General features: G+C 48.8%; 1 protein-coding gene across 8 annotated transcripts in view; it reads left to right on the top strand.

The window, feature by feature from the left end:
• The window catches only part of PKN2 (protein kinase N2), a 226,402-nt gene that overhangs the window by 170,576 nt on the left and 40,507 nt on the right, over positions 1-15,319 (top strand). For 7 of the 8 annotated variants that reach the window (XM_033915236.1, XM_033915234.1, XM_033915238.1 and 4 more), the window contains 2 exons: positions 1,569-1,644; positions 1,932-2,112. In XM_033915236.1, the coding sequence (XP_033771127.1) occupies positions 1,569-1,644; positions 1,932-2,112 (257 nt within the window). The remainder of the gene's footprint in view (positions 1-1,568; positions 1,645-1,931; positions 2,113-15,319) is intronic. The other variant, XM_033915237.1, reaches the window with a different exon arrangement.

The raw sequence follows: 15,319 nt of genomic DNA, 5'->3' as shown, positions 1-15,319 counted from the left end.
CAAGTCCGCGGTGACTCCGGTCCAAGCAGGCAGCAGCGACTCCAGTCCAAGCAGGCAGCAGCGACTCCAGCGACTCCAGTCCAAGCAGCTCCTTTCCAAAATCCCAATCGCTACTGCTGCGCCACTATAACCCATTAAATGGGGTTTTCAAATCATGTGTGGCAGTAGCGATTGGTCCCCTCACTGCTTGAGCAGGAAGAGGTGACTAATCAGGAGCCAGCACATTAAAAGGGGGTGGAGTCAATGCGGCAACACGGCGATGGAGAGCTGGAATGGAGGAGACAGCATGCCCGCCGGAGGAAACAAAGGATCAGGCACGGTAAATCGCGGTTTCGCGGGTCACAATGAAGGGGGTAAATTTGCCTGCGGGGACAAATCTTTTCACTGTTCTTGCGGGCGGTGAAAAGTTTTGTTCCCGTGTCTGCGGCGATTCGGCTGGAAAGTCTCCATAGCCCGCAGGCAAACCGCAGCAGACCACGGCTCCCCATGGGGATCACTCACTGTGTCATTCTCTACTTCTAATTCCATGTATATCTTGTAGGACTCTTCGATCTAGTAATCAAAACCTATTCACCATCCCTTCGATAAGAGAACTTTTCTATGACACTACTTGCAAATCCATCTTCTCTGTTACTGCCCCCACCCTGTGGAATGCCCTTCCTGCTGACCTCCGATTAGAAAACTCTTTAGATAAATTTAAAATCAAACTCAAAACCTTCCTGTTTAAAGATGCCTACACCCTGTAAACTCAACTTCAATGACAATTGTTCCTCCTTTGCAGAACTTTTTTTGGACAATCAAAACACTTTTGAAGTGGCACCCCCTACCTAAATGTACTTCCCTTTTCACCTTTCCTCCCTTTATTTTTATTTTCCATCTCGATGTACGTCAATTCGTAAGTCCTTCCCTTCTTTTAACATAGACATGCTTTTATTTTTATTTTTAGCCGTTTAGATACCTGTATGATAAACGGTATATCAAAAATAAAGAAACTTGATATGCAGGCTGCCTGTTGGGGGTACGCGGGCTGACCGTCGATTCCTCCCTGCCACCACCACCCACCCGCTCCATTTAATTATCCCCCGCCGCTGCCGCAACTCCAGGCAGGGAAGAGCCAGGCGCGTGCAGCGATTGCACGCCACCAATCCACAAGCCTTCCCCCCAACGTCAATTTGCTTTTTGGCTGACCCGGACCTTCTCTTTCATGTCAGAATTGATGTCGGGGGAAGGCTTGTGGACTAGTGGCATGCAATCGCTGCAAGCGCCTGGCCCTTCCCAGAGTTGCGTTGGCTGCGGCAGGGGATAATTAAATGGAGCTGGAGGGTGGCGGGGGCAACGACAGACCGGGGAGAAAAGGAATTGGCAGGACAGCTTGAGGGCAGGCATGCTTCGGTGCGGGTCGGCTTTGGGGGAGGGAGGGAAGAAGGGGGTGGGACAAAGGTTGGAAGACAGTGAGGGGGAGGAGCACGAACTTTTATGAATCTCTGCTGAGCCTTTATTGTTAATGTTTGCAAGTTGTTTTAATGTTTTCTTTTTGGGTTGTTGTTTGGTTTTTTTTTTTACTACAGGTAACATTTTTTAACCCTGTTATTGAAAGAAGACCAAAACTTCAAAGGCAAAAGAAAATATTTTCAAAGCAGCAAGGTAACATTTGAGATTGTGAAAATAAAGTTTAATAGTACTTCTTAAATTAAATGCATTAACCTGGAGCATTATTAATAAATCGCATTGTTTGCTGTATCAGCTTAAAGAATAGATTTCCGTTTTGTTTGTGAGCTATATTTAAAATATGTATAGCATACTTGGGTAGTTCAAAAAAAGTAAGCAATGTGGTAAATTTCATTTGTTCTTAATAAATTATAAACTGATGAATATTAATTTTTTACAAGAAATTACTTCTACTCTATTTTCCTTATTTACTGTACCCACAGGCAAAACATTTCTTCGAGCTCCTCAGATGAATATTAATATTGCCACTTGGGGAAGGCTGGTGAGAAGAGCAATTCCAACTGTAAATCATTCTGCCACCTTCAGCCCTCAAGCTCCTGGACCCATTGCAGAATCAGTCGTGGATACACATGATCCTGTAGTGTCATCTCCAGCTAGGTATAGGTAAAGGATTTTCTAAAGAGTCTATATAAAATAATTATTTGGTAATGCATTCGTTACCAGGAAAGTTTTCTGTTAAATTAGAAAATCATGCTTTTCACATATTCTCATTCTTAAGACATTTTAGGAGTCCTTTTATAAAACATTGGTTAAAAAAAAAAAAATTACCTTATTGCGCCCTTGTGTGAGTTTTTCCTGCATGCTAAGACCATGTGAGCACTTACCGCCACACGTTAAGGGCTCGTGTGGTACCCATGCGCTAACCAGGGAGTCCAGAGAAGAGCAACAAAGCTAATAAAAGGTATGGAAAACCTCTCATATACTGACAGGCTGAAAGAGCTGGGGCTGTTCTCCCTGGAGAAGCGGAGACTTAGAGGAGACATGATAGAAACCTTCAAGATTATGAAGGGCATAGAAAACGTAGACAGGGACAGATTTTTCAAATTATGGGGAACCACAAGTACAAGGGGGCACTTGGAGAAGTTGAAAGGGGACAGGTTTAGAACAAACGCCAGGAAGTTCTTTTTCACTCAGAGAGTGGTGGATACATGGAACGCGCTTCCGGAGGCTGTGATAGGCTGGAGCACATTGCAGGGCTTCAAAGAAGGTTTAGATATGTTTCTAGAGGACAAAGGGATTGAGGGGTACAGATAAGAGTAGAGTTAGGTACAGGGATAGGAGTGAGAGGCAAGTATAGGAATAACCAGGGACCACTGATCAGGCAATGGGCCTGATGGGCCGCCGAGGGAGCGGACCGCTGGGCGAGATGGACCTCTGGTCTACCTCAACGGGGGCAACTTCTTATGTTCTTATGTTCTTAACCAGTTAAGACTGCATTCTATAAACGGTGCCTAAAAAATCAGTGCCAAAAAAATAGCGCTCAGCACTATTCCATAAACGGCCCTTAAAGTTAAGTGGCATTTATAGAAAAGCACTTAGCGCTGGGAACCCTGTCTAACTTTAAGCGTGACCATTTAGACAAACTGAAACATGGTGTAAATCCTCGCACCTAAAATAGATGCAGATCCCCTTTATTCTGTAACTGCCAGCATAAATTCAAGGAACGCCCACGCTCAACCCACGACCCTCTCATTTCTGTGCCCCCTGTTTGGACCTGCTTGTAAAATTTAATTAAAACCAACTAGCACCAATAATTGCTTGTCAAGATCCCAGTTATAAGTGCTAATTAGCCATTATTCAATTAAATTGCGCACACAAATTGGGCTCGCACCCCAATTAGTGCACCCAGTTTTTAGTGCTCTTTATAGAATTTAGGGGTTATTACACAGTAGTTAGCAAATGAATGCCCACTCTCTGCCCTTGATATGCCCCCTGAAAAAGTAATAGAAACATTTTTTAGCTCTCAGCCCATTTCTAAGTTCCATAAAATGCCTGAGTGCATCCCACAGTACTTCATTTTTAGCTGCATTAGTGCCTAATGCAGCTTAAAAGGACCACTTAGGGGAAGATTCTCAAAACTTACCATGCCCCTAACAATGTTCACTAAACCTGTTCCAACCGATTTACTGTGCATTATCAAAACAGCTCATTGCTGTCTTTTCCAAGCTTTCTAGCAGTCTCTGGTTCTTCCATGCAAATGTAGTACAACGAGGTAATTAATATTAAAATGAGCATTCCGGGCAATTCTCTATCATTCCCATGTGATTCCCTAACCTCATTGTATTACATTTGCGGACAGATTATTCCGGCAGGGTCTGAGCTGTCATAGCCTTTCTTTCCTATCCGTGCCTGAGGGCTGATTGTCTCAGGCACTGACAGGAAAGTAATGTATAATAGCTCAGACTCCCCCCCCCCCCCCCACAAACACACACACACACACACACAAATTAAAAGAAAAGAAAGACCCCAAATCAAAAATCGGCAGGAGGGATGTCCACTCCCTCCCGCCGCCGCCGTGCCCCAATGAACCCCCCCCCACACACACACACACCAAACTTTCTACAGGAAAGCCAACCAGAGGGATGCCTACTCCCTCCGGCCAGCAGGCCTGCCTCTTCAAAATGGTGGGCCCTCCCCTTCCCGGTGCATCCTGGGATGCGCTGGGGAGGCATCTAAGGCTATGATTGGCCCAGCATTATATTGTAGCTAAGAAATTCTCTGCATTGGACTACATCCAGTTTTTTTTCATGGATTACTCATAGCCTGTAATATCTTCATCAGATTCCATTGTTTTTCAAATTCTCCATGAAACTATATCATCCAGGTCAAATATCTTCACAAAACTTACATTAAAGTACTTAGCTTGCAGAAATGCTCCACTGGACCGACTGCCAACACCACCAGTGTTTCAATTTCTGCTTCAGGGTAGAGGTCCAAAAAATAATATCTTAATAAAAGCTTGAAAGCAGTGAAGAATGAAAGAAGCTTTTGTTAAGATATTATATTTCGGACCTCTACCTTGAAGCAGAAATCAAAACACTGGTGGTGTTGGCAATGGGTCTGGTGGAGTTTTGTTGCATATAAGTTTTGTTACATGGAGAATTTGAAAAACAATGGGATCCGATGAAGATATTGGAGGCTATGAGTAATCCATGAAAAACCTGGATGTAGTCCAATGCAGAGGATTTCTTGGCTACAATATAATGCTACTGATGAGATGTTTTCATTAAAAAGTATGGTGTTTAGTGCATAAAGGAAGCAGAAGAGTGGTTGCTGGGTTTGTGTTATGAGGTCTAAATGTAAGGCATGCAGATATGAGTTTTGCTAATATTCTGTAATGGAATTTGAGCATTCAGATAGCATTAAAGAATAAGCTTTCATCATATGGCATTAGGGCACCTAATTAGAAGCACTCACTTTGTGTATACAGCTGGATAAATTATCCTACAAAGAGGAGATTTTTCCAAAGGGTCCTTAACTTTGAGAACGCGAGAGAGAACTGTGATATTGTTTTAATCAATATTAACTAAATAAAAGAGAGGGAAAAAGTTGAAAGGGTCAGTGTCAAACTAATTTCAAATATTTGGCTTTTGATATTATGTATTTTAATGATTATGTATGTTTATTGTACATAGGTATAGACAGAATATCAGGAAATTGCAATGTGAATCATGAAAACAATTTCTTAGAAGAAAGCAGCTACACTTCTTCCTCCGTATTCGCGGTTTCATCACTCATGGTTTCGATTATTCATGGTTTTTAGTTTGTATAAGCTTTGCAAGTGGGATTGAGCTAACCAGGCCCTGACCCAATTTTTCCGCCTCTCTCCCTTGCGCTGTCCTCACGGGTACCTGCAAGACTGCGTCTGCCAAATCAGCGTTGGCAAGTGAGCGGTTTCCCCTCTGGATTAGGCTCCTCTTTTTAACCTCGCTGCTGTTGACAGGCAGCCACGGCGGTCCCCTGCCCTCGCTCTCCGATTCTTCATTCGGCTCCCACGACTACCGAGGAAAAGAGGAGTGAAGGCTGCCCTCTTTCGAGCATGCGCATCAAAACAGAAAGGTCACAGCTCCTAGAACAATGGCCGCTACTTCTCTTTTAGGTTGTTTTCCAAGCCTTATTCTAGCGCTGTAATGGCTTCCCTCGTGCTCTCAATGCGTTCCAAGCCTCAAGGGGATCGTCGCCAACTTCTTTCTGCAACGCTCGACAGTGATGGCTTTTGTCTCAACCCTATAGCTCCTATTTCTATTCTCTGGTCTTTCTCCTCCCTTCCATGTATCTGCTTCCCAGTTATTTATGGTTTTTCTGTATTCATGGGTCTGTTAATCCCCTATCACCGTGAATACGAAGGGAGAAGTGTTAAGTTTAAAATGTTTGTTTGTTTCCCACTCTCCTTGACTTCTATCCACCTTGTCGTGTTCTTTGTTTTACAGGCTGGTGCCCTAATTAAGAATCTTTTCATTTTTTTTCTTTTTGTTTTTATTTCCCAGAGTTAATTAGGGATTTTCATTAACAATTGAGTAACCCTGAGCTTAGCAAGAGATTAATTGTAGTTGCTTTGCAGGTTATTGACAAACATAAAACATTCTGTAAAATATAAAAGATAAACTTGAGGGCCTTTATATTAGTTTAAGCATCCTGACTCCCTTAGCAACTTTAAATAACAATCTAACAATGCCAAAATCAACAAAACAATCCAGCAGCAAAATGGGAGCTATCCAATCTTTAAAAATAATGCTGGCCACGCTAGCTGAACATCTACCAGAAAAAGCCTATGAGGGAGTTGGCTGAACTTCTAGACAACCAAAGGTTGAAAGGAGTGTTCAAAAAAGATAAGGAAATAACAGAAAAATTCAAGAATTCTTTGCTTTTCTTTACAGCAGTGCAGCAACATACAAATGTTATTAAAAAACAAACAAACTTAAAACTAGTTTAAAATAATTTATCCCAGGACAAGCAGGCAGGTATTCTCACTAGTGGGTGATGTCATCCGACAGAGCCCCGATACGGACATCTTGCAAGCATGTCTTGCTTGAAGAAACTCAGAAGTTTCGAGATGCCCGCACCGCGCATGCGCCAGTGCCTTCCCGCCCGATGGTCCGGGCATGTCTCCTCAGTTCTTTTTCTTCCGCGGAGCTGAGAAGTCTATCTTCAATTTGCGCCCATTGAATCTCTTTTTTTGCCTTCTATTTTGCCGCGGGTTGAGTTCTTTTGGCTCTCCTGTGCATTTATTTCTTTCTTTGATTTCTTTTTTCGAAAAAAAAAAAAATTTTCCTTCCGATACCGGGTCGGCCGCGTGGCTGGGGCCCCGCGCCTTCGACCTTGCGGCGGAGCTTTTCTGGCCTATGTCCCGGCCGATTACCGGTTTTAAAAAGTGTAGCAAGTGCCAGCGCGCGATTTCGCTCACGGACCCTCATCGAAGCTGCTTACAGTGTCTGGGACCGGATCACTTCCCGAAATCGTGCCGGCCTTGCTCCACTCTGACGGCGAGAGCGTTTAAGCGCCGCTGTCTACTGTGGGAGTCCATGTTCAAGATGGAAGCTTCATCGGATCCTGCAGCTTCGACATCGACATCGACGGGTGCTTCGACTCCTTCAGCGAAGCCCTCTGCCTCCCCGGCTGCTTCGGGCCTCCTGAAACCGGCATCGTTCACACCGGTTTCGGCCCCGGCTTCGGCGCCGGTGCCTTCCTCCGTCTCCTCGGAGCAGGTATCGACCCCTACAGTTCCACCGATGGTGCTCAAGGTGCCGAAGACTGGCAAGCAGAAGCACGCAGCACCGAAGGAGCGCGGAGTCCGTGCGGAAGGGCCCCCTTTTGGTGCGGATCCCTCCATATCGGCTTCGTTGCGGTCCCTTCTGGAGGCTCAGTTCGTGGAGCTCATGCAGACCATGGGGCCTCGACTGATTGCCACCATCCAGGGTGACCTCCCAGCTTCGGCTTCGAGGGGCGGACCGCCCCCTCCTCCTCCTCCTCGCCGCACGACCTCGTTGCTCGGCGAGGAGGAGCGGCGAGCGGTATCCGGGTCCTCGAGGAGGTCCTCCGTTAGTGCTGTGCCTCCTTTGGAACCGATTCCCTCGAGGAGGGCCTCCCTTAGTGATATGCCTCCCTTGGAGCCCATCCCCTCGAGGAAAGCCTCGTTTAGTGACCTGCCTCCCTTGGAACGATTACTCCGCCCCATGACTCAGTGTGGCGTCCACCTTCGGGGCCACCCAGTCCTGGGCATAGCAGGAAGCAGGACGAGTTCTTCCGAACCCCCTATCAAGCCTGGGCGGCGTCAGGAGAGGCGCCGACTCTTCCGCCTCTGCGATCGACGGCATCGAGTCCGATCTGTTCCTTGGAGGCGTCTGACCCAGTTTCTCACAGACGGGCTCGATCCCCTTCCAGGCATCGAGAGGGGCATCGATCCAGACATTCTTCGAAGCCTTCCTCTCGGCACTCGACCGGCTCGCCTCAGAAGAAATTGCCTCGGTTGGGGTATGCTGCTTCGACTGGGTCTCCTCCTCCGGGCCCGGAGTTCGAGGACCCCGAGGTTTTCTACTCGTCCTGTTGCTCGCAGGCCTCTCTGGAGCCTGAAGCCTTTTCTTCTTCTAGTTCGTCTCGCAGACCGGCGACGGCGGACCAACTGTCCTTTTCATCGTTCCTCAGGCAGATGGCAGATGACATGGACATTACTCTCGATGCTGGGTCTCGATATTCCAAGGAGTACCTCGATACCATGCACTTGCCTCGTCCTCCGGCAGAGTCCTTGCAGCTTCCCCTGCACAAGCTCCTCGACCAGACCTTCATGCGTTGCTTCGAGTCTCCTTACTCTATCCCTGCGGTCCCTGGCAAATTGGATGCGCGGTACCGCACGGTGCATCATAAAGGCTTCGAGGGTCCTCAGCTTTCTCACCAGTCCCTCCTGGTCGAATCCTCACTCAAGCGGTCTCATCCTGGCCAGGTCTATGCTTCAGTGCCTCCGGGCCGCGAGGGCAGAACCATGGATAAGTTTGGTCGACGCATCTATCAGAATTCGATGATGGCGTCTCGAGTCCTGAATTACAATTTCCACTTTGCAGCCTACTTGGAATTTTTTCTACCTGTGCTTCGGAAGTTCACACCATACATCGAGTCCCAGGCTAGGTTTGAGTTTGAGGAAGTGGTTGCTTCGCTGTCCCAACTTCGGCTTCAGTTAATGCAATCTGCCTATGATGCGTTCGAGCTCTCAGCCCGAGCGGCGGCCTGCTCGGTGGCGATGCGCCGGTTGGCCTGGTTGCGGACCATTGATATGGACCCGAATCTTCAGGACCGCCTGGCGAACATCCGTGTGCTGGGGCGGATCTTTTTGACGAATCCATCGAGACTGTCACGAAGAAGTTGTCTGACCACGAAAAGTCCTTCCAATCTATCCTTCGGCCGAAGCCTAAGCCTCAGCAGTCTCAACCTTCTCGTCCGCCGTTGATTTATCAGAGGCGTTATCAGCCGAAGCAAACTCCACCTGCGAGGCAACCGGCGAAGCGTCAGCCGCCCCAGAAGGGTCAGCCTAAATCCCAGTCGCCTGCTGTCCCTAAGACCACTCAGCCTTTTTGACTGTCTCGTCGAGGTCATAACCAACCTTATTCTTCCTCCCCCTGTTTTTCCCATCGGAGGGCGCCTCCATCATTTTTATCGTCGCTGGGAGGCCATAACAACCGACCTCTGGGTCCTTACTATCATCAAGGAAGGATACTCTCTTCATTTCCATCGGGTCCCTCCGGACCACCCTCCAAGAGAGTATCCTTCCAACTTGACTCAGACCGCCCTTCTTCTTCAGGAAGCTCAGGCTTTGCTCCGGCTTCGTGCCGTGGAGCCGGTTCCGACGGACCAACTGAACCAGGGGTTTTACTCCCGGTACTTCCTTGTTCCGAAGAAGACGGGCGACCTGCGACCCATTTTGGACCTCAGGGTCCTCAACAAATTCCTAGTCAAAGCGAGGTTTCGCATGCTGACACTTGCTTCTCTCTACCCCCTCCTCGAGCAGAACGACTGGTTATGCTCTCTGGATCTCAAGGAGGCCTACACTCATATTCCCATTCATCCGGCCTCTCGCAAGTTCCTCAGATTTCGGGTGGGACATCTCCATCTGCAGTATCGAGTGCTTCCATTCGGCCTGTCTTCGTCCCCCAGAGTCTTCACCAAATGTCTGGTGGTGGTGGCCGCGGCCCTCCGGAACCAAGGTCTTCAGGTATTCCCCTACCTCGACGACTGGCTGATCAAGGCTCCCTCGGCTTCAGGGGTCCTCTCAGCGACCCTGTCAACGATTCTGTTCCTGCAGAGTTTGGGATTCGAGATCAACTTTCCCAAGTCTCATCTACAGCCGACCCAGTCTCTTCCCTTCATCGGGGCTGTCCTGGATACCGTACGTCTCAGAGCATTCCTTCCTTCTCAGCGCATGGATGCTCTTCTTCATCTCTGCCAGTCTGTGTCTTCTCGCCAGACCATCTCAGCGAGACACATGATGGTCCTCCTGGGCCACATGGCCTCTACAGTTCATGTGACGCCGTTTGCCAGACTCCACCTCAGAATTCCTCAGTGGACCCTGGCATCTCAGTGGACTCAGGTGTCGGATCCGTTGACTCGACACATCACAGTCACTCCTGCTCTTCGGCAGTCTCTGCTCTGGTGGATGACCTCTTCGAATCTATCCAGAGGTTTGCTGTTTCATTCTCCTCCCCACCAGAAGGTTCTCACAACCGATTCCTCGACCTATGCCTGGGGAGCGCATCTGGATGGGCTTCGCACTCAGGGATTCTGGACCTGTGCGGACCGACTCCATCAAATCAATCTTCTGGAGCTCAGAGCCATCTTCAATGCTCTTCAAGCTTTTCAACATCTGCTTCACGACATGGTGGTCCTCATTCGCACCAACAATCAGGTCGCCATGTATTATGTCAACAAGCAGGGGGGCACGGGCTCGGCCTCCCTCTGCCAGGAAGCTCTCAGAGTCTGGGATTGGGCGGTTCGCCACAACACCTTCCTCAAAGCTGTCTACATTCAGGGGAGGGACAATGTCTTGGCGGACAAACTGAGTCGTCTACTCCAGCCTCACGAATGGACACTCCACTCCAAGCCCCTTCATCAGATCTTTGCTCAGTGGGGAACGCCTCAGATAGACCTCTTTGCGGCTCCCCACAATTTCAAGCTGCCTCAGTTTTGCTCCAGGATCTACGCTCCTCATCGCCTCGAAGCAGATGCTTTTCTGCTGGATTGGGGGAATCGCTTTCTGTATGCGTTTCCGCCATTCCCTCTCATTCAAAAGACTCTAGTCAAACTGAAGTCCGAACATGCCACCATGATTCTGATAGCTCCTCGGTGGCCCAGGCAACCTTGGTTCTCCCTTCTACTTCAACTCAGCAGCAGGGAACCGTACCTACTTCCAGTGTTTCCTTCACTGCTTACTCAGCATCAGGGGTCTCTGCTTCATCCCAACCTGCAGTCTCTCCACCTGACAGCTTGGTTCCTCTCAACGTAACTCCGCACCAGTTTTCCCAGGCGGTGAGGGATGTCTTGGAGGCTTCCAGGAAGCCTGCTACTCGTCAATGCTACTCCCAAAAATGGACTAGATTTTCTTCATGGTGTATTTCCAATTCTAAGGAGCCTCAGCGAGCCTCCCTATCCTCTGTTCTGGACTATCTTTTACATCTGTCTCAGTCTGGTCTCAAGTCGACATCTATATGAGTCCACCTGAGTGCTATTGCGGCTTTCCATCAGCCTCTACAAGGGAAACCTCTCTCTTCTCATCCTGTGGTTTCCAGATTTATGAAAGGACTTTTTCATGTCAATCCTCCTCTCAAACCGCCTCCAGTGGTTTGGGATCTAAATGTTGTCCTTTCTCAGCTTATGAAACCTCCTTTTGAGCCTCTGAGCAAGGCTCCACTAAAGTTTCTCACTTGGAAAGTGGTTTTTCTGGTGGCCCTCACATCTGCTCGCAGGGTCAGTGAGCTTCAGGCCTTGGTGGCGGACCCACCTTTCACAGTATTCCATCATGACAAGGTGGTCCTCCGCACTCACCCGAAATTCCTGCCTAAAGTGGTCTCTGAATTTCACCTCAACCAATCCATTGTGCTTCCAGTGTTCTTTCCAAAGCCTCATTCTCATCCTGGAGAATCAGCTCTTCACACTCTGGACTGTAAACGTACTTTGGCTTTCTACTTGGATCGCACCAAACCACACAGAATTGCTCCTCAACTTTTCGTCTCCTTTGATCCAAACAAGTTGGGACGACCTGTATCGAAGCGCACCATCTCCAACTGGATGGCGGCTTGTATCTCTTTCTGCTATGCCCAGGCTGGATTACCCCTTCCCTGTAAGGTCACAGCACATAGGGTCAGAGCAATGGCAGCCTCTGTAGCCTTCCTCAGATCGACACCGATTGAGGAGATTTGTAGGGCTGCCACTTGGTCCTCGGTTCATACATTCACCTCTCATTATTGTCTGGATACTTTCTCCAGACGGGATGGGCAGTTTGGCCAAACTGTGTTACAAAATTTGTTCTCCTAAGTTGCCAACTCTCCCTCCATCCCATTGAGGTTAGCTTGGAGGTCACCCACTAGTGAGAATACCTGCCTGCTTGTCCTGGGATAAAGCAATGTTACTTACCGTAACAGTTGTTATCCAGGGACAGCAGGCAGCTATTCTCACGTCCCACCCACCTCCCCTGGGTTGACTTCTCTGCTAGCTACCTGAACTGAGGAGACACGCCCGGACCATCGGGCTGGAAGGCACTGGCGCATGCGCGGTGCGGGCATCTCGAAACTTCTGAGTTTCTTCAAGCAAGACATGCTTGCAAGATGTCCGTATCGGGGCTCTGTCGGATGACATCACCCACTAGTGAGAATAGCTGCCTGCTGTCCCTGGATAACAACTGTTACGGTAAGTAACATTGCTTTCTAAGCCTCCCTATCCACCTTACAATGTCAAACTTTCCTAACCTCCAGCCTCCTATACACCACCCCTACTTTTTATCACTGCAATATACAAAACTACATATATGTAGAAATTCATGTCAAAACATAGGCAAATCGGCAAAACCACCCACAATTTACCTTTTCTCGACTCCTTCAAGCTTCTTCAACCCCACCCACTCATCTATTATCCAGTAAGACTCTTTATCCCAGGACAAGCAGGCAGCATATTCTTGACTGATGGGTGACGGCACCGACGGAGCCCCGGTACGGACAATTTTAGAGTGATTGCACTCTAAGAACTTGGAAAGTTCTAGTAGGCCGCACCGCGCACGCGCGAATGCCTTCCCGCCCGACAGAGGCGCGCGGTCCCCAGTTTCTTAGTTTCCGCGGAGCTAAGAAGACGCGTCTCTTTCAACGGCTGTTGAAAGATTTTTGTGTAATCGCCTTCCCGCTCGCGTAAACCCCTTTTGGAAATAGAATTTCCTTTATTTCTTTTCTTTTCTTTAGTTAAAAAAAAACAAACTTTAGTTTTTATTTTTCTTCATTTCTTTCAATTCGCCCCAGTGGGGCCTGTTGCCCTCATCGAGGCCTCGGCCTTCGATTTGGCAGAAACCGTTTTCACTTTCATGCCCCCTCAACCTGGGTTTAAAAAGTGCCAGCGGTGCGCTCGACCAATTTCACTGACAGACCCGCACAATTGGAGTCTGCAGTGTCTTGGTCCTGACCATCGAGCGTCCACCTGCACCCGCTGTGCGACTTTAAAGAAGAGAACTCTAAAAAACCGCCAGATCCAACAGCGGTTGTTATTCGGCGCCGAGATGTCTTATTCCGCAGCACCGGCACCGACATCGGCCCCATCTCAGTCGGCACCTACTTCGTCGATACCGCGCCGGCGTCGCACCCCACAGGTAAGCCGGCTAAGAAGCCTTCCCCGTTGGAGCGTCCTCCGGTCTCAGTAGCAGCGAGTCCAATCCTGCCGACCTCGAGGCGCCCACGGAAGCGCTCCGCTCCTATTGAGGTGAGCCCCTCGACATCGGGTTCCTCATCCTCGGAGCGTAGAGCGGCACCACAGGTACCGCAGAAGAAAAAGGCGGTACCGGTGCCTTCGCTGGACGAGCGGATTGCTGCTGTCCTGCAAGTGCAACTTAAGGAGCAGTTGCAACAACTCCTTCCCGCACTTTTGACACCGAACCTTCCAGTCCCGGTCCGGTCTGAGCCACCGGTACCGACAGTGGAGCGCCCTCTTTTATCGGCATCCACTTTGTCGGTACCGGTTCACACTGCTTCCTCGACTTCGATGCCAATCTTAGCACCGGAACCGAGAGCTCAACACCAGGCGGTGCAGACCTCGGTACCAACGCAGCATGTCACATCTCCTGGTACCGTGTCTATGAGGTCAGGTAAGTCGGCGCGCAAAACCCGACACCTGGAACCCTCCACTCCGGAGTCTCGAGACCGTGGCTCTCAGATTCGGGACCCTGATTTGTGGGGTGACTCTGAAGAGCCCTTTCTATCTGAGGGTGAGTGTTCCTCTGATGAAGAGGATCAACTTATTGCTGATCCCTCTTCTAAACATGATTCTACATCTTTTACTTCTTTCTTAAAAGAGATGTGTGAATCTCTTTCTATTCCCTTGGAGGCTGAGTCAAAGAAATCCAAAGCATTCCTTGATGCTCTGGACTTTGACCAGCCTCCAAGGGAATTTCTCAAACTTCCTCTCCATGACATCTTACGAGAGACTTTTTATAAAAATTTAGAGACTCCCCTGACTGTACCATGAGCTCCCCGTAAATTGGACTCCTTATACAAAGTTATCCCTATCCCTGGTTTTGACAAACCTCAGCTCCCGCATGAGTCTCTTTTGGTAGAATCCACACTTAAGAAATCAGCGGGAGCTAGTGTGTATGCCACAGTCCCTCCTGGCAGAGAAGGAAAAGCCATGGACAAATTTGGCAAACGTTTATATCAGAATGCCATGTTAGCCAATAGGTCAGGGAACTACGCTTTTCATTTTTCATTTTATTTAAAGCACCTTGTTCAAAACATGGCTGCTTTTGAAAAGTACCTCCATGACCGCAAGAAATCTGCTTTTCATGCCTGTTCTTCCTCTCTTCTCCAGTTACGAAAGTTCCTAGTTCGGTCAATTTATGATACTTTTGAATTGACTTCTAGGGCCACAGCTATGTCTGTTGCCATGCGTCGGTTGGCATGGCTCAGAGTCTCAGAGCTCGATATAAATCATCAGGACCGCCTAGCAAATGCTCCCTGCTTAGGTGATGAGCTCTTCGGAGAGTCCATGGATTCCACTACACAAAAGCTGTCTGCCCATGAGACTCGGTGGGATACTCTCCTAAAGACTAAGAAAAAGACTCCACCTGCTCGGCCTTTTCGCCAACAATCCGCCTACCAGCGCCGCTATGCTGCCCGTCCCTTGCCACCGGCTACTCAACAGCCTAGACGTCAGCGCCAGCAACAGCGACAACCACCTAGGCCAGCCCAGCAGCAGCAGGTGAAACCTCCTCCACCACAAAAGTCTACCCAACCCTTTTGACGTGGTTCTCCAAAGCATAGCCAGTATTCCACCATCTGCTCTTCTCCCTCGACCCATAGGAGGACGTCTTTCGTGTTACATCAGCCGTTGGGAGAACATCACATCGGATCAGTGGGTCCTCAGCATCATCCGCCACGGCTACTCTCTCAACTTTCAGACACGTCCTACACAAAGTCTGCCAAGAGAGTCTGCTTTGAACACCTCTCACTCTTCTCTCCTTCTTCAAGAGGTTCAATCCCTCCTCCTCCTGAACGCCATAGAGGAAGTTCCTCTAGATCAGAAGGGGCAGGGATTCTACTCCCGTTATTTTCTGGTCCCCAAAAAAACAGGGGATCTC

The sequence above is a fragment of the Geotrypetes seraphini genome, chromosome 12, assembly GCF_902459505.1.
Source record: "Geotrypetes seraphini chromosome 12, aGeoSer1.1, whole genome shotgun sequence".
NCBI lineage: Eukaryota > Metazoa > Chordata > Amphibia > Gymnophiona > Dermophiidae > Geotrypetes > Geotrypetes seraphini.
Note: the sequence above shows the minus strand (reverse complement) of the source record. Positions and strands in the feature narration are given on the sequence as shown.